Below are 24824 nucleotides of genomic sequence, written 5' to 3' on the forward strand. Positions count from 1 at the left end.
GGGAACAGTGGAGACCTGGGAGGAGTGTGACAAAATTCTGGGTCACAGCAGGGCCACAGTGAGACTCTACTGCTCAGGAAAGAGTTGTCCAGTGTGAAATCTGTACCTGGAAATGTGCTTATGGTAGCTGGGACAATCAACAATAATTAGTCACTAAACAAGTTCATTGGAACAGAGCAGCATGTGAGATTCAGCACCTGCATCTCATCAAAGCAAGTAAATGTCTGCCTAGAGGATAGAGGCAGATGGAGTTACTGATACATCACTTTTCTGGAAAAGTTGTGAGCGCCTTTTTTTTTTTGCTAGATACTTCTTTTATCTACTCTTTTAAAGACTTGTATGTCACTTGAAAGTACTAAGCAAAAAATATATATGAAAGCTTGTAATATCAAAAAATAGGTTTTAGTTTCAGCAAACAAAAATGCTAACTTGGCTAAAAAGGTCAGAGACAAATTCTGGAACTACATGGTGGTTTTTTAAAATTTTGAGATGGTGTTTAAAAGGGAGACTCTAAGGCTAAGATGATGTTTGTTTGCTAGAACACATTCACTTTTGAAAGGTCAATAAATCATCTGGAAGTGAATATTTAAATTATCATGGCTAGATCTTGTTTTTCAAATGCCAGATTTTTTAATTCTGTATGTTTGAATTCACTATATGCGTGTTACTTGATTAAATGGAAATAAAAGTATTTCCTAAATGAGACTAAAGAAACCACCTGTTTAATAACTGCTAAAAATCTAGCATGTGAATTCACATCATGCAAGGTATCCAATGTAAAGGAAGCTGTAGGAAACAAATTATTTAAAGAACTGAAATAGAGCAAACTGATCACTCTTTATATAAGATGTAAGAGTGTTTCTCTCATTCATCCTAATTCATTCCGCCCACTTCTGCTGCTTGAACTTTCCTAATTGTTTTTTATCACTCATCTCCCACTAACCTCACTGTTTCCTGACTGCTATCCCAAGTCCCTCTTCCCCTATTTACCCACCTTTCCCACTGCCTATTCCCCTCCCTTTTCTTTTCATGCTCTAATTATCTGTGCAAATTAGTAGAGTACATTTTCCAAAAAATACAAATGCTGCTCAGCAGTAATAACAATAGTCCTCCAGCTTGTTTTTGGATTATCCCAAAAGCAGGGTTTAAACTCTCACTATGGAGGTGGCTGTGGCTGAAATACAAGTCTCCCAGTTGCAAACACAACAGACTGGAAACATTCTCATCCTGATGTTGGGAGATATACACATTTCAGTAATTTTGGCCTGTGTGTTTGGGAATCTATCGTTCTGTAGAGCCAAACTCTTGAACTGTTTTGAGCACTGCTTCCCCCAAATGGCAGTACTGCCATTCAGTAGCCCACCTGAATGCTGAGCGTGGCTCTGCTCTACCATTAAACTACAGCAGAGCTGGCACTGTGCTATCCTAGCATTTGCTATTTTATTAATGGATAATGATGTGTTTTAAGGCTGACACTTCCAATGCAATATAATAGTTTTGTGGGAAAAAGGAGTTAAAAATTCTATTTTTCTCACCATAACCAGTTCAAGGAGACTTGCAGCGTTCTCCTTTTCCTCTTCTGTTCTTGGTTCTTTTACATTCATTTCTTCCAGCTCATTTTCCTGCTTTAAAATGTTGTCTATATATTCCTGGTGGAACAATGAAAAGGAACAAGAAGGATGCAGACGTTTTCTTTGCAGAGGTAGACTTCAGGGGCACATATATAGACACTATAGAAGTAATGGACATACCTGCTTCTCAATGTCATAAAGGCCCCTTCTGTGAATTTGTGTGAATGGGTTATATGGGTATCTAAAGGTCTGCATGGAGAAATAGTTTTTAAAAAAAACAAGTCAAAGAGAGGAGTGCATGCTGAGAAGGTAGCCTGTGAAAGCTTACCAAGGGCTCTGAAGACTAGCAAGGCTATTGAATCTGCAAGAACTAATACAGTAAGGACACCAACAGTCTGCTGAAGCTCTACCAGGCCACTAGCACACATCAGCATCCGCAAAGAACCACATCCAACAGCTATCCAGATGCTCCTGGTGTGTCAGTCTGACCCCCTGCTTCCCAGTAGGCAGGTGGGTTTGGCCTCCCAACTGTTGCAGCAGCCAGGCAAGTACAAGTCAGCGTGCAAGTGTTTGAGTAAACTATGTGAATGAATAAAGGAATGTGTTGAGTAAATAGCTGCTATTAATAATAATCAATTATATTATTAAGATCAGCTTAATGAATAAAAGGTGTTCTAACAAACATTGTGATCTGTATCTCCCTCCTGTTTGATCTCCTAGGAGGGAAAAGGAAATTTACAACATCGTAATTGAAAAATTAGGTTCAGAAAAAAACCCGAAGCTCTGTTTTTAGACAGATGTTTACTTTGCCAGAATCACACCAAGTGCTACAGAAAACTTTTCTTTTCCCACACTTCTTTATGCTTTAGAAGACCAGCTGGATGGCAAAAAGGGTCCTTACAGAAGGCTGTCCTAACACAGCACTCTGCCAGAAAGCTACATGCAGTACCGAGCTTTATGAACAGACAAGGTCTGCAGAAGCAATCTGCTTCCAGTTCTTTTTCATTCCTTTATACCTCTTAAATCTTAAACAGGATGGAGAAAGGAAGAATATCTTTTTCTTTAGATCTTGATTTAGTTCTGACAAAGAGAATATTTGGCTACAGATTTAAGATACCTCTTTTTGGAAATATCCATTAATTAAACATTGATATATGAGCAATGAGTATATTTCCATTGCACATTAACGCAATTATTAACAGATGATTTCTCAGTGCCAATAACTGCAACTCTTCCTTCCCAATATAACAAACAGCATTCTTCTTTTTCTAAAAGACAACAACAGATCTGGTCAATGGAGAGACTTACCTTGGGATTTTGGGGGGGAACTTTTTTTTATAGCATTGCCTTTGAAAGATCAGTATGTGAATTAAAGAATCATTTTTATATGTTTATAGACTGTAAAAGGGTAAAATTTAATTCTGATAGACTGGCATGTCCCACAGGTGCCAGGGCTGAATAGCTGTCAATGTTTTTCTATTGCAAGCATGTCTTCTTTGAAATGTGATGTTAATTAAAAAAAAAAAAAAAAAAAAAATCAAAGTGGCTACAACATGCTACTACCTTCACAAATTTCACATACTGTTCACTTTCAAATTCAGTCTGCAATGCCACCATCAGAATATGTTAAATGAATAAATTATAGAACACATGTATTTTGTTATTCTCTAATTGGTGAGTAATAATGAGTTTTTAACTCTAAAATCTCTTCTAAGAGCATCTTCACAATGTGAATTAAATAAATCTATGTTTTATACCCAAACGGAGAACTATGAAGCTGCTGACAGGGATCAACTGCAGAACTTTCAGATTCCATCTCAGAACACTTGCACATGAGATAGAGCTTGCACCTTGTTATGAACCTGTCACTCATGAGGGATGGACACACACTTTGTCAGAAGGCTCCATAGCTATTCGCTAGATGAGGATAGAACGACAGAACTCAGACTTGAACCTGGAAATGTTCTGTACTGATTTATGAAAACAAATACATAACCAAACCAGTGAGTGAGTCTCAGTGACCCCATCACCAAGGTAACTGTAGAATTATGGTGGGTTAGAAATTCTTGTACAACTTAAATTTTTAAGTTTTTAAGGCTTTGTGGAGGAAAACCCTAAGCAAAGCAAAAGCAAAGTAACAGATATCAATATTGACAGAAAAGAAACTATTTGTTAATGTACTATGTGTGATGTGTACTGGACTGGATCCCACATATTTGCACAGAAAAGTAGGTTCCACAAGAGATGAGTGAAAACAGTTGAGCTGCTTCAGAAATACACTTGTCTTAGAGCACCTGCCTACGTATGAAATATTGATTGTTCTTCAAAAGTAGCAGAATTTTTGTGTCAGGCATATACTGCAAATTCCTGTCACCCAATTTGTCTGTTCTCTATTGCTCACTGGAAGAATGAATAAATGTGATTGTACTACCTTAAGGGAAAGCTGCAGCTTTTCTCTTAGTTCATCACTGAGTGGCTCATATTGGAATAGCTGACGGATTTGCAGTTTATTAGGACATTTTCGCACAGGTACTGGCAAGCACGTCTGCTCTTTGGATCCAATGCAGAGACCTCTCCAACTACATGTTCTGACTGAGGGACCCGTGATCTTCCTCTGAACGTAGACAAGAACAAGAAAAAGAGCAAGAGGCTGCTTGTATTACTGACGAAATGCAGGTATTGGCAATGTGTGTCTCAGCTGAAAAGCACATGCTCTCCTTATAGCATCATAGATCTAGACAATAAAGTCAGTAGATTCTTGGGCATAATTTATCTATTCTAAAACTTCTTCATCTGGAAAGATGAACTCCCCTTAAAATTACATTACTGAGAGTAAAAGAAGCCCAAGGTGACTACATTTTCCCTGACACAGCCCATCCCTTGCTTTGCCCGCTTAATAAACGGGACTTAACAATGTCACATTGTTTAGAGCTCCATTTCCCCCCCATGACAAACATCTATTGCTTAAGCAGCAAAGGACAATTTTGAAACAATTATACCTCAAGAGGAGAAAATGTGTCCCAGGTCCTTGACTGAAGATTTGGAGGAACAATACTCTCTGGTTCTTTCTTCATTACCCAGGGGGATTCTTCAGGCAAAGGGCGGAGGATAGTAATACTTAAAACACCTGGTTCAAAGACACATTTTGCTAAGAATCAGTTCAAATCCAAAAATGATGGACAAGTGTCTCAAACCTCCAGAAAAATATACTTACCTAAGTATAAAAACCCTTATTATTAAGTGGTAAAACTCCATGGGAAAATGCAATACTCATGGCTAGAAGTAATACTGGATCAGTGAGGTGATTATAGAATAGTTAGATGAGTTCGGATCACGGAGATGATTATAGAATAGTTGGACAAGTTCAGATTACTCAGACCATGTTTTAACAACAGGCTGCCTATGCTACTTGCTTGGAGTCTTGGGTAACAGCTCGGTTGTATAGTGTGTGGAGTATCCCAAACAAGGACGAGCAGACCATTGACCCATGTATACTGAATACTAATCTCAGAAGTACATCATATTCAGAACATAGAATCATAGAATCATTTAGGTTGGAAAAGACCTTCAAGACCATGCATAATTCTTCACTGTATTTTATAATTTACAATCTGATCACTGGATGGATTCCATTAGAGATGATTTATTATCTCTTTTTATTGTTCTGATTAATTTTAATGTTCTTCAAAATTTTTTTTCCAACCCAAAAGTCTACTTAATCTACTATTATCTACCCCATAGGTGGCCTTCAAAATGGATATGACCACTGAGGTACTTTGTCACAATGCTACAAAATTGTAGAACCTTGGTGTCAAGACAAATGGAGCCACTATTGAGAAAGGTAGAGTATGAAGCCTGGAAAAGCAGACGTGCTACTATTATAAATGACTGCTGGTTGCGAGCAGGTTTTCTTGACTGGGATTTTTACTGGGTATCTATCTTCTCCATCTTCCTGATCTTTCCACCTTCCCTATCTTTCTGTCTCCCCCAGTGCCCTTTCTCTTTTCCTCTTCCCGTGGCAAAATGATTTCATTCATTTTATACAATGGGGAACTGGTCATTATTGCAAACAGAAGCAGCATTTAAAAAATGTGCAAAACCTGGCAAGAGTAGTAGGTAGGAAAACTGCTCTCCATGCTTATGATATAAAACTTTGAGAAGAATGTCTTAGTACTTTATGACTTGAAGCAAACTATCCTTATCTTCCTGCCATATTCAGGGGAAATATATGTTCCTGTCTTTTTAAAGATATATTTATTTTCTTAGGATCTACCTATTAAGTCACGGTGTATTTTATAGAAACACAGTGTCTCCAACTAACTTTGCAATGATAACCAATCATTTCAGGATGTAACTTCCTGTATTGCTACTACGAGGTGGTTGGTGCCATGTACTACTGGCATCCCCTATTTCAGTCATATTTTTCCAGCTTCTTAATTACATATATTTATCCTTTCCAACAGACAAAGGGTCAACATCAGAGTATCATTGTCTTCATTGGTAAACAGAGCTCTATGGTTAATGAAGACTGTGATACAGTCAATGTTTTTCGATGGTAAATACACAGAGAATCTATGCATTTGCAAATCACTTTTGTTTGCGTGTCTGAGAGAGGATAAAGATATGCTAGTTGTTTGTTCACTTATCGCTTCACAGTGTCATTCTGTTAATTCTCTGCTTCCCAGAGTTTTCCAAAGGCTCCTTCTTGCCCATGCTTCACTACCAGAAGTGTGGGTGCCTCTCTACATGGGGAAAAACATTTTCAAATTTCCTGTCCAAATAAGAACTTCAAAACTTCTGACTCCACCTATTTCTGTTAGTTCATCGGAAAAGAAATAAAGATTTTCCTACCTGGACGTTCTTGTACAGGATCCTGCAAGACAGCAGCAGTGGGATCACTACAGGCTTCGGCAAGATACCGGTGTACATCCCTGCTCCGCAGGAGCTCAGTTCCAGAACCATCCGCGTAGACAATGAAGAACCTACAGAGCCAGCCACACACATGGGATTGTATCAGCCGTAGGAGGCAACGTGTTGGCAGCGAGGGTCTGCAGGGCGGCTGCTGTGAGGAGCGACCAGGGGCTGCCCTGTGCTGGACACAGATGGTCCCAGCCGGCTCCAACAGACCCTCCACAGGGCACAGCTGAGCCCCACAGCCAAGATAGTGGTGCCTCAGGGAAAGTGTGTGTAAGAAAGGGCAAAATGCCACACAGGCAGTGACGAGTGAGGGATAAAGTATGAGAAACAGCCCTGCAGCCACCAAGGTCAGAGAAGGAGGAGGGAGAGGAGGTGGTCCTGGTGCCAGAGCAGTGATTCCCCTGCAGCCCGTGGAGAGGACCACGCCAGTGCAGGTGGATATTTCCTGAAGGAACCGCAGGCTGTGGAGAACCCACGCTGGAGCAGGTTTAACCAAAAGGACTGCAGCCCGTGGGAAGGACCCACGATAGAGCGTGGGAAAAGTGTGAGGAGGAAGGAGCAGCAGAGAGGAGCTGTTATGGACTGATGGCAACCTCCCATTCCCTGCGCGGCTGGGGTGGGGAGGAGGTAGAGGGGTCAGGAATGAGGCAGTGATGTTGAGCCTGAGAGGAAGAGGGGGTAGGGGAAGGTGTTTTAGTTTTTTGTCTTTGTTTCTCACCATCCAACTCTGTTTTAATTGGCAATAAATTAAATTAATTTTCCCCAAATTGAGTCTGTTTTGCCTGTGACGGTAATTGGAAAGTGATCTCCCTGTCTTTATCTTGACCCACGACCTTTTGCATCTTATTTTCCCCCCTTGTCCTGTTAAGGAGGGGGAGTGAGAGAGCAGCTGGGTGGGTGTTTGGCGGGAGGCCGAGGTCAACCCACCACACTGATCAAATCCAATGGCTTTCAAACTGCATTCTTTTCCAGATGACAAAAATGAAAAAGTACTGTGATGACGTGGCAAGAAAAAGGAACTCCAAAATAACGACATCAAATGTGCAAATACAGAGTACTGAACAAAGGAAGCGCAAATCTACAAACCCTGTACAAATACAGTGTAGTGAAGAAAGAAAGTGTAAACCTATGAATCCAGTGCAGTTTACCTGGGGACATGCTCATCATAAGTGATAGGTTTGTTAACTTCTGGGAGTGCTGATGCTGAACTTCTGTCTTCCTTGTCATGAGAGCCAATGCTAGGAACACACACAGATGTGCTGCCATCAGCCATGACCTGTAATAGAAATTATATAAAATTACTTGAGTTACTTGATACATTTAAAATAGTAACTTCCTGCTGAACTGTAATATGACAGTTAGCCCAATGAAAGAGACAGAAAAAACATATTTCAGGTTGAGCAACCTGGAATTCACAGGAAAAAGAAAAGACGACCAAAACTGAAAAGGCAGTGAAAAAATCAAACCAAACACTTCTAGAAAGACATGCTATATCATAAATGCTAATATCACATGCTCGTATTTAATAAATGCTCAAGGATTGTTAGCTGTCAAATGGGGCCATCCATGCTTACATTCCATCTTCAACATATATATCTGCAGGCATCAATAGGCAACTTCACACAAAAATACTCACTTGCTGGTCAAGCCAGGTAACTGTATACTCAGACAGGTACTGATGTACCTCTGTGAGGTATATATGTATCTATGTATATACACCTACACACAAATATATACATAATTGTCTATACACTATAATGTTAGTTAATAATTACATAGGACATACATATATACTCATATAAATGTGTGTATATATATAAATGTGTATATACATACATGTGTGTATATATTCACCTATATAGAGGTATATAGGTGAATGTATGTATAAATATATACCCCTATATATACACACATTTATATACATGTTGACATACGATAAGATATAAATTATATATATGTTTATCTATCCACCTACATATACCTGGTGTATATATGTATGTATAAATATATACACATCTATATACATGTTGATATATGAAGAGACATAGATATAGATACAGATTATATATCTACCTATATATACGTATAGATATATATAGGTATATATGGATAGAGGGGTCCCTTTTCAGGCATTTATTCACTTTAAAAATATGGTCTCAGATAATCTTATGATAATACTGAGTGAATTTCTACAGTATTTCCATCTCGTGATGATTAACTTACATGCCATTAACATATGCACACAAGGTATAATAATGCCTCTAATTCTTAGTATAGTCAGTTGAAGGACAGTTGCCTTTGGAAGATACAGTTTAAACCAAAGTGATTCAAAGGGTGGTCCATGAACTGAATCTGCCACACCCAGTCCATGCCCATTTCACTCTAGTCTCAGGTGTGACTAGGACAGAGGAAAAACCAATGCTATTACACGTGTACCTGGTTGCCATCCCTACTAACCATTAATCTCACCTTTCTTACTACACTGCCCCATATCCCCTGTGATCACTACTCCCACAATACGTTCAACTGCCCCACGGCTGCCTCAACCTTCTTCCCTTGTTCCCTACGTATAAGCTGAGAAAAAGCAGGACGTGCTGATTCCGATGCCAAGCAACTTCTGGCCTGCTTTGAATTGCACTGATTTTGTAGGAACTGGCTATCTTTGAAATTTCTACCCCTCTGTTGATCAGTTCAAAATTTGTTAGGGAGAGAGTGACAGATAGCATAGATTTATATAAGCACTGTTTCTTCAGCCTAGGAAACAAAGTTAAAACTTTATTATAATGCATATGTCCAGCGGAACCGCAGTGCTGTTTCACAGGAATCTGGGAAAATGGTAATGATTACAACTGCAACAATAGAAAGTATACTCTAAGGATGTCACACTTAGAATGTTTAATTATAACCTTTAATTAGAAAATAGTATGTAGGTCACAGACACTTACATGATGTTTCCTGAACTCAAAACTAAGTACTAACCTAGCTCAAAAATGTCTCTTAGGTGTAAAAGGAGCACAGCACAATCAGTATGACTTTAGAAGACTGAATCATTCCTTTTACAACAATATTCGCCTTACCAGGCAGATTAGAGTGTTTCTACGGACCTTCTGAAAAGCCAATATGCTCTCTCATTTTTAATCCTCATTTGCAGAGATGACTTTTTGCTATAAGACAAGTCATGCTAATTAAGTTAACTTCACAGGTGAGGTAAACTGTAGACCATGTGTTTTATTTCAACCTCTCTAAAAAGGGGGAAATACCAAAAACAGGGAAACCCATCACATCCTCAAGAACATTTCAGAGACCTGATTCAGGAACTGTTTCTTCTGGCTAGCTAAGCTACTTTAAGAATAAGTACTACAAGGCTACAAGTTGACTTTGAGAGGTGTTTATAAGATAAAAATTACTTAAAATGCAGAAACTTGTTCCTTTCCATGTATTTTACCTTAAAAAGATTTCCTTCGGGATCCATCATCTCACAAATAGTGCTAGAAGTGTGTTTCATAATGTATCTCCCTGCTTGTTTCTCTTCTTTCTTGCTGATGAAATTGTAAACTTCATGGGTATAAACTGCTGAGCAATCTTCATCAATGAAAAGAGAGCTTGTCTTCTTGGGTAAAACCTATCACAGTAAGAAGGGAAGAGATTCAGTCTTGAAAGGTGAAATCTTCAGTTTAGAGGTACCATGAAAACGAACAATAGATGCAAATCAAGAGGAGAGCTCTCAGACCTTTACTACTGAATCATCCAGTTTTGAAGGACTAGAGGGAGAGAAAGAAGGAAGATGAGGTCCAGGAGTTAGGCTGATGTTAGTCTCTGTAATATTTTCTTTAACTTCAGGAAATTTTAGCTTGTGATTTAAATATACTATACAGTTTTGAGGAAGTATCATAGAATCGTAGAATATCTCAAGTTGGAAGGGACACATAAGGATCACTGAGTCCAACTCCCTGCTCCTCTCAGGACTACCTAAAACTCAATGATATGACTAAAAGCATCATCCAGACACTCCTTGAACTCTGACAGGCTTGGTGCCATGACTACTTTCCTGGGGAGCCTGTTCCAGTGACCGATCACCCTCTCAGTGAAGAGCCTTTTCCTAACATTCAATCTGAACTTCCCCTGATGCAGCTTCATTCCATTTCCTCGTGTCCTATTGCTGGTCACCAGAAAGAGGACATCAGCACCTCCCCCTCCACTGTCCCCCTTCAGGAAGGTGTAAACTGTGATGAGGTCACCCCCCAATGATGAGGTCACCCCTCAGCCTTCTCTTCTCCAAGCTGAACAAACCAAATCGCCTCAGCTGCTCCTTGTAAGTCTTGCGCTCAAGACCTTGAACCATCTTGGTTGCCCTTCTCTGGACACACTCTAATAGTCTGATGTCCTTCTTATACTCAGGGCGCCCAAAACTGCACACAGAACTTGAGGTGGGGCTGCACCAGTGCAGTGTAGAGTGGGACAATCACCTCCCTTGACCGGCTAGTGATGCTCTGCTTGATGCACCCCAGAACATGGTCCTTTTGGCTGCCAGGGCACACTGTTGACTCATATTCAACTTGCCATCTACCCAAAGCCCTATATCTCTCTCCACGGCACTGCTCCCCAGCCTCTCGTCCCCCAATTTGTATGCATAACCAGGATTATCCCATCTCAGGTGGAGAATCCGGCACTTGCTCTTGTTAAATGTCATACAGTTGGTGATTGCCCAGCTCTCTAGTCTATCCAGATCTGTCTGTGAGGCCTCTCCACCCTCAAGGGAGTCCACAGCTCCTCCTAGTTTAGTATCATCATCAAACTTAATGTACATTTGATTCCTGTGTCCAGATGATTTAATAAAAACATTAAAGACCATTGGCCCCAAAACTGAGCCCTGGGGAACCCCACTGGTGACTGGCTGCCAGCCTGATGCAACCCTATTTACTATAACTCTTTGAGCCCGACTTGTCAGCCAGTTGCTCACTCAACGTATTATGGACTTGTCTAGCTGTGTGCTTGACATTTGGTCCAGAAGGATACTGTGAGAGACAGTATCAAAAGCTTTGCTTAAAATAAAAAAACCACATCTACTGGCTTCCCTTGGTCAACTAGATGGGTGACATTGTCATAAAAGGAAATTAAGTTAGTTAAGCAGGACTTTCCCCTTGCGAACCCATGCTGGCTATGACCAATGACTGTATTGTTTCTCAAGTGTTTTTCAGTAACTCCCAGAATAATCTTCTCTATAATTTTACCAGGCACTGAAGTGAGACTGACAGGCCTGTAATTACCAGGGTCTTCCTTCTTGAATATTGGGACAACACTTGCCAGCTTCCAGTTGACTGGGACCTCTAATATCTAAATATTGGCAGAGTACAAAAGAGATGGAATCATAGGAATTGTGAAGGCTATAAAGAAGGGAGTTAAAATAGTCAAGGTGAGAGACGCTGATGGCAGGGAACTTGGAACACAATGATACATTTCACTGTCACAAACTAAAAATAATTCCCACCTGATATGTTCCCTGTGGCTTTGCTATAATAGAAGTCCCATCTCCAAAGATGGTACAACAGGTACCGTCCTCACAATTTATTATAACAGTAGCAAACTCAGGATTCTCTACTTGCATACATTTCACCTTCCTTGTGACGGCTTCCGAGGGTTCATCTAAGAATTAATACAGAACAACTAGGCAGGAGCACATGAACCATAGAAAAGTCTTAGGATTCAATTTGCCTTTTCTCTCATAAGGCTGGACCTTTATCTCCTCAGTAAAAGACCCTCAGATTTCATAACATCCTTTATCACATGATTTTATGTTAGGTGAACAATATGCAACATTCAAGTTTTTGGACTGTGCACTGAATATAGGAAAATCCAACAGCAAAAAAAAAGTCTGTACCCATCTGTAGCTGGTGTGGTCAGGAGAGTACTCTCTAATTTATCAGGTACAGTACTAACCATAATGATCTGGATATTTGTAACATACAAGTTGGACCACTGAAATTTTTTAGGCCTGTGATACAAGCTCTAAGATGTGAAGAAATTCCTTTTCAGCAGCAGAAGTCAGGGAAAACAAATCAAACCGGTATGTTAATCTGTATGTTAATTGCCTTCCCACTGAACAGGCAGACCAGTTCAAGGTCATTGTTTTGATTTTTAAAACCCTAGAGAGAGGTGTTCCACAACCAGAACTTTCTACTGTGTTTGAACACAACAGTCCTTGACACCCACACAGTAAATATATACTTCATGTTAATTACAGAACTTAGCCAGCAACTGAACTAAGCATACAGAATATACTGCCAGCCAGAAGAAACACAGATGACCATTAGCCCCACTTGTTTCAGGTGAATATAGTTTCACTTCTACTAGGTGTGGCATTTTCCATGGCCACATTCAATCAAATTTTGAATACGTCTAAGGTTGGTGAGTCCATGGCCTCTCTGGGAAATATGAGGATGCCCTGGTCCTTATACCCTATTCGGTTAAGACTCAAGTCAGCTTGCTTGTTGTATCAGAGTAGGTGGAGAGCAGGCAACGAACATACTAGAACTCAGGCACTTGTGGTCTCATTGGGAAGGTGGGTCACGTAAGTATATACATGGAAAGAAGGAAATTTGCCTGTTTGCTACAATGTAATTTTTGCCCTGAATACTGAATAAAAAAAGACAGAGCAGACAAACTAAGCCTAGACTGCACTAGTGGATTTATTATCTAGGCTATTGGTATGAGCCTTCTTTAGCATATTTTGACAATTATCGGCTTCACAAGATATAGCAGAGATAAGTGCTCCCCTTTTGATTTTACCTGTTTCCTCACTATCCTCTGGTACAAAAAGTTCTTCACAGTTTTGATAAAAAGTTGTGATCCTAGTACCATCAGCATGATCTACTACTCTGCTGCCATCCAGCTTCTCAACAATTATCACTTCATCATCTCGTACAGTCATTACCTGAAAGAATGAAGGAATACTCATTTATATTAGCTCTGTGATATTGTAACAGCAACAACAGTAAAACAAGGCATTATGTACTGAAACTCTGAAGACTACTGCAACTTGATCTACCAGAGACCGAGGATGGGCATTTTCTTCAAAATCTAAACCTTTTATATTAGTAACAGTGTAATAAGACAACCTGTAGGATATATGTTCAAAGAACAAATCCTACAACTTATACAATGCCAGCCCTGTCTCTTAGCTTAGTAAACAGTGCTATAGTAACACAAAAATAGTAATACCGTTCCATCAGCTGGGTCAGTTGCCTGATAGATTAAGACTGGTTTCAGATCCATTCTCTTTCCTCCCTCCGTGCCCACTCGAATGCCTGATGGCGTAGTTGTTATCCAGGTTCCTGCCGGGTTCTCCTTAGGTTGCTCAGAATTAACCAGACCCTGCACAGTATTTTCAAAGAACTCATCCTTGTTTGGGTGTGATACGCTGTTTCTGTCACTGCCTTTCCCTGCAGAAACAAAAACTTCTGTATCAGACTTGGCATTCTCTAAAGCAAAAGGCAAAATCAAGAAAGTGAAGAGTTTCTGTGAGTATTGGTTTTGACAGAATTGAAAGAAGAACTATTTATCAGGCTGGAGGACAATTACAAGTGCTGTTACTCAAGGCATGCCCTTGAAATAATCTTATTTAATGTGTTCATTAATGACACAGAAAAAGTAAACAGCATGCTAATGACACCTGATTATGACAAGACTTTGGAAGGGACTATCAACGCAGAAGAAAATCTGAATGGATTACAGAAAGAAGGCATCCAAAACTGCCCCACGAGCCTGAAGATTGAAGTAATATGATGATACACCCCATTAGAATGAAATTTAATGCAAAAAGGAATAAAAATAATTTATGCTTCAGACAAGTTTCCAACAGTAGAAGAAAAGACAGACCTGAACACAAGTTACCAGTGTGAAAATACGGTGACAAAAAGGCAAACACAATCCTATGGTATATCAGAAGAAAAGGATGGCGATTCAGTTGTGAAAGGGAATTGGAGAGATCTTACTAAGAATGTGATAGAGAACTCTGGTCTCCCATATTCAAGAAAAGGAACTTAGACTAAAAGTATACAAAAGACAACAGCATAGTTCAGAGAGAAGCCTAAAAGGCTTACAGCATATACATCCTGGGGGGCGGGGGGGGAAGCCAAAGAGAGATGAAACTTTTCACTATAAATTTGTCAAGACTATGGCAGTGGAGAGAAAAAGTCAGGGGGGGCGGGGGGAAGTGATCATAAATAAAGGATAAGGAATGAAGCATATACACTGGCCACAGATACTGAGACTGAAAATTAGAAGCTGGTTTGTCAGGGAAGTTCTCAAATATCCTTCCAATTATCCTAAGGAATATCCTCAGAACAAAGATTGGGCTTGAAAGTCTCTTTTTTAAAAGACTTTTCTCTTTGGCAGCAATTTTTATTCACATACATCCATTAAATTATATGTTAATATTATGAGAAGTCATAATTATTCTTTGGACTAAGGAGCACTGACAGCGGTCTCGGACTACACTGAGGTATGAAGTAAACTGTTATTTGGTTCTTTCTCAGCCAAACACAATAACGTGAGAATGGTTATATTGGGACAGACCACAAGTCCATACAACCAATTAATAATGACCAATAGTAGGTGCCTTGGAATACATACAACGAGAAAGAAAAATACAGTAAGTCCTTTGTGAGAGAAGCATTTCTCAATGCCAAAACTAAAAACTGTGTAACACATAAGTAAGGATTTGACACTAGTGTAGCTACAAGGATTTCTTTTAAAATACTTTGTGTTGAATCGCTCTGCTACTGATGTAGATCTTACCCACCCTTATCCTTATTACAGTCCTAGCATGTTAGAGGAAAAATAAAACTGGAGTAGGAGAGAAATTATTTGATATGAAGGTAACAAATTAGTAGTGTGCAGCAGCTGAGTACAGATAAAATTGCATTTTCACACTAGCAGAATTTTCAGACTAAAGAAATATGCCCTTTGTTAAGTATCATCATCCCTGCTAACTTTAAATGTGTCCAAAACACTGGAAATGTTACCTTTCTTAGTGCTGGTCTCAGGTGAAGGCTCTGATTCTGGTAACAGTTGCATGTTATCTGGAATTGTAGGTGGTGGTAGGACAGGACCAGAATCAGGACTCCTACTCACTGTGCCATCAGCAAACAGAATCTACAGCAATCAAGGACATACTAGAGGTTAAAAATCACTTCAACTACCAATAGAAAGTCTCAAAAGAATGTGTTGCAAATGCAATAGTCACTAGAATATTGTGGGTGATGGGGGTGGAGGAAAGTAAAAGACTCTCAGAATGAATATAAGAAATAAAGAAGCTATCTCAAAAAGAAAGGACTGCTAATTGCTGTAGTTGACGTATATAATTAACGGGGACTCTATTTAGTAACAAATAGGCATTATAAAAGTAAACAGTAAAGATTATTCTTTGACTATTTAAGTGGTCAAAGGTTGATGATTTTTTTTTCGTTGCAGTGGTAATGCATTTGTATCACCATATTGATCTGTATTCAGGTATTCCACATGTCTAGGATTGCTGTTAATTTTTTAGCTATCAAGACAGCTAACAAAAAGAAGTCATGGTTATTTATCTTATTATAGCTGGTTTCTGAGATCTATTGTCCATTACACTCAACTCTTAATATGCATGTTCCCTGTGTGGCAGGGAACAATCATCCCTGAATTCATTTACAGTACAGATATTCTAGGGAAAAGATGGTACAATGTGGAAAACAAATGGACAACATATAGAAACATCTCAAGAGTTACAGTTACTGTAAGGTAATTAACAATTTATTCTTTTTTGAATGCTTATCTATATGCAATATATTCTTGATGAGTCACAAACATTGAGTTAATATAAAGAAGGATGCACTCATAAAGTGCTTATACAAAGACTATGGTACAATCATGGTAGGCACATTAAGATCTATATTCTTCTGTCAGGAAAAAGTATGTTGAGAATATATAGACATAGAGCAGCTAGCTCCTTTGCATATTTCTGAAATGGGTAAGTTTCTCAGAAATCCTGGCTAAATAGTTTAAGATCTAATGTAATGAATGAATGTAAAGAACTTGTACTAGGAGTTGTGGTCCACTTAGAAGAAAAACTTGAGGAAATAAGGAATTATTTTGACAGTTTCCAAGTCAAAACAGATGACTCCTCTTTTCACCTGTTTGCGAACTACACATACAGTCTTACACTTTAAAAAGAGAGTTGCTTGTAGATTGATTACAGTATCTGCAAAGTTGGTATCTAGCCTATAGCACCTAAAAGGAACCAGAACTCCAGACAACCTAAATATGTGTAAACAAAGAAGGTACTTAGGAATATAAAGTCTTTTCGATGAAAATTTAGGATACCTAAAGGTGTCTGCAGGATTGAAGAACAATTCAAGTCCTTTCTGGATCCCATATGTCTGTTCAGATGACTGAAAAAATATATGGATGCTTTTCTGTTGCCAAAAATACCCAAAGCCCAGCTAATCCACACTTTAGGTGTTTATATCCAGGAATGCAGTTCTCAAAACCACATTCAGCTATTTCCTAAACCCAAAGTTGCCTAAAATCTTCACATGCCTGAAGTTTTCATCATTTAATCTCCCTATGTGCCTTAAGTTCTGATTCTGAACAAAGCCAAGTGCATTTTAGTCTTGACATGGCCACATAACTCAGTGGTTAGTTAACTCCATCTACAAACTGGACACTTCTCTATCTCAGTTGACAAGCACAAGTTCAAGCGTAATCACACATGCAGGCTGCTTTCAATGAATTCTACTAAACATACCTGGGTAGATCCATCCATCATGTACTTTATGACAGTTCCTTGACTGGTGATGACTCTTGACACCTCTTGTTCTGTTTGCCTTGCCACAGACATATAGAGATGAGAGTTCTTTACCTTTTGGGGATAACTCTGTCTAACCAAAATATCCGGAGTAGGCTGCTTGGCCTGTTCTCTTTTGGTGTCTTCATGCTTTATTTCACCTTCTGTAACCTCATGTTCCTTCTCTCCACTTTCCATAACCTCTTCCTCTTTTGCTTTATTTGCTTTGGCCTCACCTTTTCCAAACTCCTCTTCCTTGGCTTCATCTGTTTCAGCCTCCCTCTTTTTTACCACCTCTTTCTTAGCTTCAGCTGTAGTGGCTTCACCTTTCAAATCTGAAAACAAATTCTGAATTAATTAATACTGCGTAGCACACATTCAAACAGTGTTAAACCCCCAGCATCATGGTGTCTATAGGAGGTATACAAATTTAGGTGAGTAAGGCTAACCCTCCCTGGCTTCCTCTGTAATCTGCAGAGTAAGGGACAGACTCTGTTTTTCAGAGTAGAGACCCCATTGCTGGAGGTTTTCGAGATGCAATTGGACAGGGTGCTGGATAATCTCATCTAGGCTCCCTTTCCCACAAAAGATTGGACCAGATGATCTTTCTAGGTCCCTTCCAACCTGGGCTGTTCAATGATTCTATGATTTTGAAATGAAAAGGAGAGAGATGTCCAAGAAGAAAAATGAGGGAAGCTTTTACTAGCAATTCAGGTCTATGTGGCCAAAAAAAATAAATCAAGACATTCCTCTCTCACATGATTATAAATTTGTGCTGGATCCTTGTGTACCAAACTATATTTATTAATGCTATTTGATACAAATTTCTGATTTTTTTAATTAATTTATATATACTGGGCTTACCACTTGGCTGGTTTCTAAGAGATATGTTGTTTCATCAGTTGCCAGGATGACAAATAATTCTGCTGGTTTTTATGCAACAGCTCACACATAGGATGTGTTGGAATTACTGCTAGCATGTACTTGGTGTGTGTAATAAATCTGGTTTATTCCTGGATGTGGGCACCTCTGCAGCTAGCTGTGCTGACCTATTGTCACATACTCAGTATCTCCAGTACAGCCTGGGCTGGACAGATTTGTTGTACATAGGTATTAATTGAAATCTGTGGGTGGCTCTTTTTAAAATTGACCCAATGACAACAACAAAATTCACATTTGTCTGCTTCAAAACCTAATGGCATGACTACAAAACCCTGAGATTTACAGTATGCAAAGATGAACCTCATGCTGGTTTTCAAAAACACTGGGAAACGGAATCATTGCAGAAGGATACGTCAGGCACAGACACTTTTAAATATCTATATAACCCATAACAATAAGGGCAGAAAGGTTTATTAGGACCATTTTCTCTATATGTACTGGATGGCATAAACCAAAGGACTTACGTGAAATAATTCCTGTCTGAAACTGATCATATCTTTTAGAAAGGCAACAAAACCCGATTGTAAAATATCCAGTAGCAGAGAGTCCATCACAGTGTGGGTTAGTTTTGCTAATCATTCTTACCATTAAAAAATGAGTATAACTTAAATCTTTTCATTTCCAAGCCCTGAAATCTGTAATACTTTTGTATACTGTGTTTACAAGCTATCACCAAAATTCTGTTTTCTTGTACTTCCAGACTGGCACCAGTCACACCTTTGACCTGTATTTTGGTAACTAAATTGAGTTCTCTGCTGACATGAGCTCACTATAAGATACATCTTTCAATGCTTTAATAATTCCTGTCACTCTTCCCTGAATCATTCAAAATATGAACATCTTGTCTTGTGGATTTAAGAACAATACATACGATTCCAAAGGAGGTGCACGTACAGGTAACATAATCTTCCTGTTGTCACTCAAGATTCCTCGATACATATGCATTTATGAATTGAATTTACTAATTTTTCTTTAGTATTCCAATATACATGCATATTCAACTGATTATCCAACATGACTCCCAAGTGCTTTTTAGGGTTGCTGCTTCCCTGCCCCCAATCTGTTACGTCCAACAACTTGCAATTCTAGATTTTACATTTTTTTGAATTAAAAGACATTATTTATGTTGCAAATACTATTAAATAGACATTATGATAGACTTAGCAATCTGAGACCTTAAAAAAATTCATATTGTTACATCTAAACCCACCAAGGCAGAAATAATTTTCTTCTGTAATTTTAACTTCTTTTAAATTCCTTACTTTGCAGTGGCTCAGAAAACTAACCTCCAAAACTTTCACCAAGGAAAGTTAATACTAGTCCATTGGGACAGGAGACGTTCAAACTTGGGAAAGCACGAGCATTTGACATCACTTGTGTTTGGGAAGCTGATTCTTCCATTTCCATCTACAAAACAAAATGTGAATTAGTTTTATTCCACATTTTAAAAGAATACAGAAAAAAAAATAGATTACAGATGTCAGTTGTAACAAGACATTTGAAAAAAAAAGTGCTTTCTCATTTTTAACATTTTGAGAATTTATGGATTCTGAAGTGGAAACATTAGCTTATTTTCTTTGACTACACTATCTTCTTTCATTCCTCTTTGTTAACCCTTGAAGAACAACCCTTCCTAACCATTCATTTTGCTGAGTCATTATGCTATCTTGTGCACAGTGTCAAGATGAGATGACAATAAACGGATAATGTGAAGCAGAGGAGCATGAAATAATTCTTGAAGTTGCACATCAGTTATTTTACTTATAACCATTAAAAGAATACAAAAGAGAAGTAGAGCAGTCTGCTGCAAATGCAGCACTGACTTGAGAAGGAGACAGGGAGGAATGTTTGGGAGTCATGACCCGTAATCCTCTTTGCACTGCTCTGTAGTGGAAACTGTTTTGATGACTAGAAAAGATGAGGCTGACCTAAGGAATGTCAAAAGACCCTGGAACATTTGGAAAAAATACAGCAATGGACCCTTTGATGTCGTCATCCCCCCCCCCCCCAATTATGTGACAATGAACTACACTATGCCTGTAGTCACAAGGTGAATACAGTTTTGGGCTGCAGACAGAGGTAACAGAGAGAACTTGTCCTGGTATTACCCCATATTCTTGATTTTTAGGAATAGAAATATAGGGAAAAATTGGCAGATGTTTTGCCACCTGTTTTTCAGCATAAAGTAAGCTGTACATTTTATGGTTACATTACATCATATTACTGGGTAATTAAGGCTACTCTCAATACCCTAAGATCGCAGTCACAGGATCACAGGGTAGAAGTCACAGAATAGGGCAGAAGCAACCCTCAGTTGTCATCTACTTATCCCTAATGGTAAAAAATATAATCAAGTATACCTATATCATTAGAGAAAACTGTTAATGTAACCAATTCTAAAAATTTCCAGGGCTGGAGGTTTCCTGGCAAACTATTCCAGTGCTTTACCTTGATTAACCTTACTGACATTTTCCTATTGGTTAGCCTGAATCTCTCTTGCAGAAAATTAGTTTACTTCTAATTATTTCTTCTGATTATATGGGCTAGCATAAGAGATGATGGTGTCCCTTTAGCTCCTTACAGAAGGGTATTCTGTCTCTCAACTCTGGATCACACCAACCCAAACCAAGCCTTTTAATCTTTCCCCACACGTCAAGTTTTCTAGACCTCTGATCCTTCTCGGTGCCTTCCTTAAAACTCACCAGTGCGGCCCACATTTTTCTTGCAGTGCAGTACCCATAACTGGACACAGTACTTCAAACGAGGCCCTACCAGCCCTGAACGGAAAATAACTTCACAGATTTAGCAGGCTATACTCCTCTTTATTCACTTCAATGTCGTCTTTGCCCTTCTCACAGCAAGATGGCATCGTTGACTTATGTATAGCTTGTGATCCATTGCAACTCAGACCTTTCTCTGTAGAACTGCTATTGACAGAACTGTTACCCATTCTGTAGATATATACTGATTATTCATATGTAACTGTAGAACCTAGCACTTATTCTTACTGAATTGCATCCCATTTTACAGACCATGTCCATGTGAATTTGTCAAGTTCACTTCGGATTGTAATCCTGTCCTCCAAAATACTTGCAGACTCACACAGCTGGGTGCTGCATGCACTAATATGGATATTCTCTGTCTGAAGACATTCTAAACCAAATAGTAAAACGCTTTCTGGAAGAAGAGGAGGAACTTAGATGTCCTCCTGACAGAATTTTAATGGTAGGAATATTTGTTTGTATAGGCTTCATTTGTGCCACACAATTGCTGTATGTTATGCTGAGTGCTGTTTGACAACTCCCTACACCACTTTCTGTGCTCATGCTCTTTAAATACCTAACTAAACTTGTTGAAATTAGGTCAGCAGGACTTTCTGTGGGTATGGACAGAACCCCTGTTGAAACAAAAGCCACAGCACTACTTCATCCACTAGGTACCACAGAAGCAGCATAGGTACATCGTGTTTAGAGAGTCTTCCAAGGCTATTTTTACAACTCTCAAGTATGTGTTCATTCTTGTCTTTCTTATTACTCTCTCCTCTCAGTAGCTTCCATTACAAGCAATCTCCTGTTTCTAATAAACCTGCACTGCATTTAACCCCCCATTTCCATATTGCCCAATCTACCTCTTTGAACAGTTCAGCTCAGCTCTGTCAAAAGAATTATGATCTCCATTCAACCTCCCTTGCCAAGGTAGCTGAGAAGATAACTCACAAGCCTCTGATGAGGGCATAGCAAGAGTGATTTTGAGAGAAGTGGCCAAAAGTAACCAGAGTAGAGAAAAAAACAGTTTTCCAAGACATAGTTCTGAAAAGGAAACATTCAGATCTTTAGACCAGAAGGTGGTGAACCTTTTCAGGGCAGTGCCCTAGAAAATGGTAGCAAGAACTGAAGTAGAGTTTCATGAAATGCCTCTGGAATTGGAAGCCACCACAGTTGGATGAACTACTATTAATTTTCCATGGAGAAATTCTGAGGAACAGGACAAAAGAGAAAACAGTGCAGGAAAAGATGGCAGACCTGGTGCCACTCATGTTCTTTACATATCACCCACCAGCCTACGGAAGAAGCAGAACATAAGAGAGAGAAGAACCAGCAGTTCTTTCTTCATCATTTCAGCCATACTTGATTAAAGATGGAACCAAGTAGGAGGAAAATTAAAACACACTACTATATGCTTCAAATAATTTTGCAGTTAGTCTGGAAAGATATTAAGAACCACATTTAACAAGCACATTATCTAGAAATGCTACTTTTTTGTAACTTGATCAGGTTAAAAAGGATAGCTTTTTTATCATAACTGCCATTAAAGAATTATCCCAGACAGTATATTTTAGAGCATTAGTGTTACATGAAACTGTTTATGGACCTCACTGCTTTGTGTTCTGATTATGCCTACATTCAGAAGACTGTCCTTTCCTAAACTGAAGGTTGTAACTAAATTGGTTCTCAGCACTATTCATGTTCATTTCTGTCCTTCTCTCAGAGTTTGTTTTGTATTTTAATTGTGTCCGTTTCTGGGACACTGCTGGTTGGAGAAAACAGTGTCAAAAAAGAAAAGAGGTTAAATCATCTCAAATAGAAAACTCTTGCATCCTCTTCCACCACCCTGCTAATATTGCCTCCCATACTTCTTTGACAACTTTTCATGTAACTCATACTCTGGCTGATCTGCGAGATCACTGGACCAAACAAACCTCCTGTGGTTGCCTACAGTATTCTGCCAATAGTTAGCTAATGACCTGAAATAATCTAGGCTAGTCATTTTGCAGAGGGGAGCTGTGACCCATTCCTGAACTGATATGGCCTCCCCTGCTCATGTTTTAATGCCAAAAAGCTTCTCATAGAGCTCTGTGGAAGGTGTTCAAAATTAAATGCTGTGCATTTCTGAGGCACATGATCCTGTAATTCCTGTATTACTCTGCGCTAAGTATTCCATAATAGAAATTCAGAGTCTGCTTTTGAAATGTCATCCATCCTTTCCAAAGACCTGTCCTGTGATAGAAGTACTTCAGTTACAGGCAAAAGTCACTTCCTCAAGTTGCTGGTCCCTGGCCCATGATCAGCTGGAAAGACCAAACTGCAGAGCAAGCTTTTGCAAAACTGTCTCCACTAATTTACCGGTTGGTTAGACCTCCCAATACAGGTTTTGGAAAGCACAGAAAAGTTCTCCTACTTGGGTTAAACTAAAAATTAATTTCTAGAGCAGTTCTAGTCACTGAGATATTAATAACATAACTGGTGTAACCGTAAAGCCAAAATTGACAAAAGTATGTGGACCATGGAAGACACACTGCTCTACATCATGGAGTTATAAAGGCTAGCTTCATTAGCAGCTGCCAGTATATGCATCTGAGAACAACTAGAAGAGTAAAACATATCCTTAGAAGCACCATCAATTGTCAGGAATTTGTTAAGGCACAGCTCAAAGCCCTCTGAGAAGAATATATGCTTCTGTTACATAAGTTTATGTATTTCAGTTTTTTGTTTGTTTCTTTTCTGTCTTCATTGGATAATGTCTATTCTCTCACCTTTCCTTCTTCTTGCTTTACTGGGTCATCAGATGGTGCAGGGCCTATTTTGCCATGGCTTGCTTTTGTAGATGACAGAGATTTTCCTGATTTCTGTTTGACGGACTTCTCTTTTTTTCCTGAAGCTGATGTAACAGGAGAAATTATGGTCGGAATATGAACAGAAGGGACATCCAGAATTCTTGCTAAGACAGGATCTGGTTTATCATCTAAGGAAGGGAAAAGCAATATTTTAAATGCAATTAAGTTTCATAAATGTAGATGGCCACATTTTATTTTTTAACAAGATTTTGTACACTAATTTTTACCTTTGAAATAATAACCTCAGTGCGGAAGTTTATTATTTCACATAGAGGGACTGAATATACGAAATTATTTAGAAAATCTTTCCATAGACTGACTACTCATCAGCCTAAAAGGCGTCTTGAAACTATTGTTTCCCACAAGTCATCACGTGCCTCTTCAAAATAGAAAATACATTTTTTTTAAAATTCTCTTTTACCTCCAGAATACTTAGATAGGTAGACACATTTTGAGTCTAGTATCTAGGAAATGATCACTGTTGTTATGCTTTATCATGGGCTGATCCAGCATGGACCAACTCCAGCAGTTTTGCACTACATAACTCTATTTTGCTGTAATGATTCAGCAAGTCTAGATCATCAGAATCTTTCTAAGACTCTCCCAATTCTCAAAGGCCAAGCATTAGGGCAGCCTGTTAAGCATGTTGATAAGAAGTAGTCAAGTTGCCTTCCAAAACAGTTTCTTCAAAATAAAATTAATACAAACTAAGATTTCCTGTAAAACATTTTTGTTTCAATGAACTGACACTTCTCTTTAGTCAGAAAAACCCAGCCAGCTCTAACCTTAACACTTTTTTGAAAGATTTTTTTTAATCATCTTTTCTTGCTTGACAGCAGCCTAAGTCCTAAATCTACAACTCATGAAATCACACCTTGTTTCCCATCCAGACAATTTAAGAAATTGAATTCTTGTTTGTTTTGGAGAACTCATTACCTCAGATAAAGCAACTTATTAT

At 38.8% G+C, this 24824-nt stretch overlaps 1 protein-coding gene across 1 annotated transcript in view; it reads right to left on the reverse strand.

Moving 5' to 3' along the window:
• Positions 1-24824, reverse strand: part of SPAG17 (sperm associated antigen 17) — a 99006-nt gene that overhangs the window by 14244 nt on the left and 59938 nt on the right. Inside the window, exons 23-35 of the mRNA XM_010567509.1 lie at positions 23786-23994; positions 19539-19659; positions 17272-17645; positions 15512-15641; positions 13707-13927; positions 13275-13419; positions 11977-12131; positions 9934-10110; positions 7637-7764; positions 6423-6553; positions 4571-4698; positions 4003-4185; positions 1536-1649 (exon numbers count right to left, since the gene is read on the reverse strand). Coding sequence (XP_010565811.1) covers positions 1536-1649; positions 4003-4185; positions 4571-4698; positions 6423-6553; positions 7637-7764; positions 9934-10110; positions 11977-12131; positions 13275-13419; positions 13707-13927; positions 15512-15641; positions 17272-17645; positions 19539-19659; positions 23786-23994 — 2216 coding nt within the window. The remainder of the gene's footprint in view (positions 1-1535; positions 1650-4002; positions 4186-4570; positions 4699-6422; positions 6554-7636; positions 7765-9933; positions 10111-11976; positions 12132-13274; positions 13420-13706; positions 13928-15511; positions 15642-17271; positions 17646-19538; positions 19660-23785; positions 23995-24824) is intronic.

The sequence above is a fragment of the Haliaeetus leucocephalus genome, unplaced genomic scaffold (assembly GCF_000737465.1).
Source record: "Haliaeetus leucocephalus isolate CR32 unplaced genomic scaffold, Haliaeetus_leucocephalus-4.0 Scaffold228, whole genome shotgun sequence".
NCBI lineage: Eukaryota > Metazoa > Chordata > Aves > Accipitriformes > Accipitridae > Haliaeetus > Haliaeetus leucocephalus.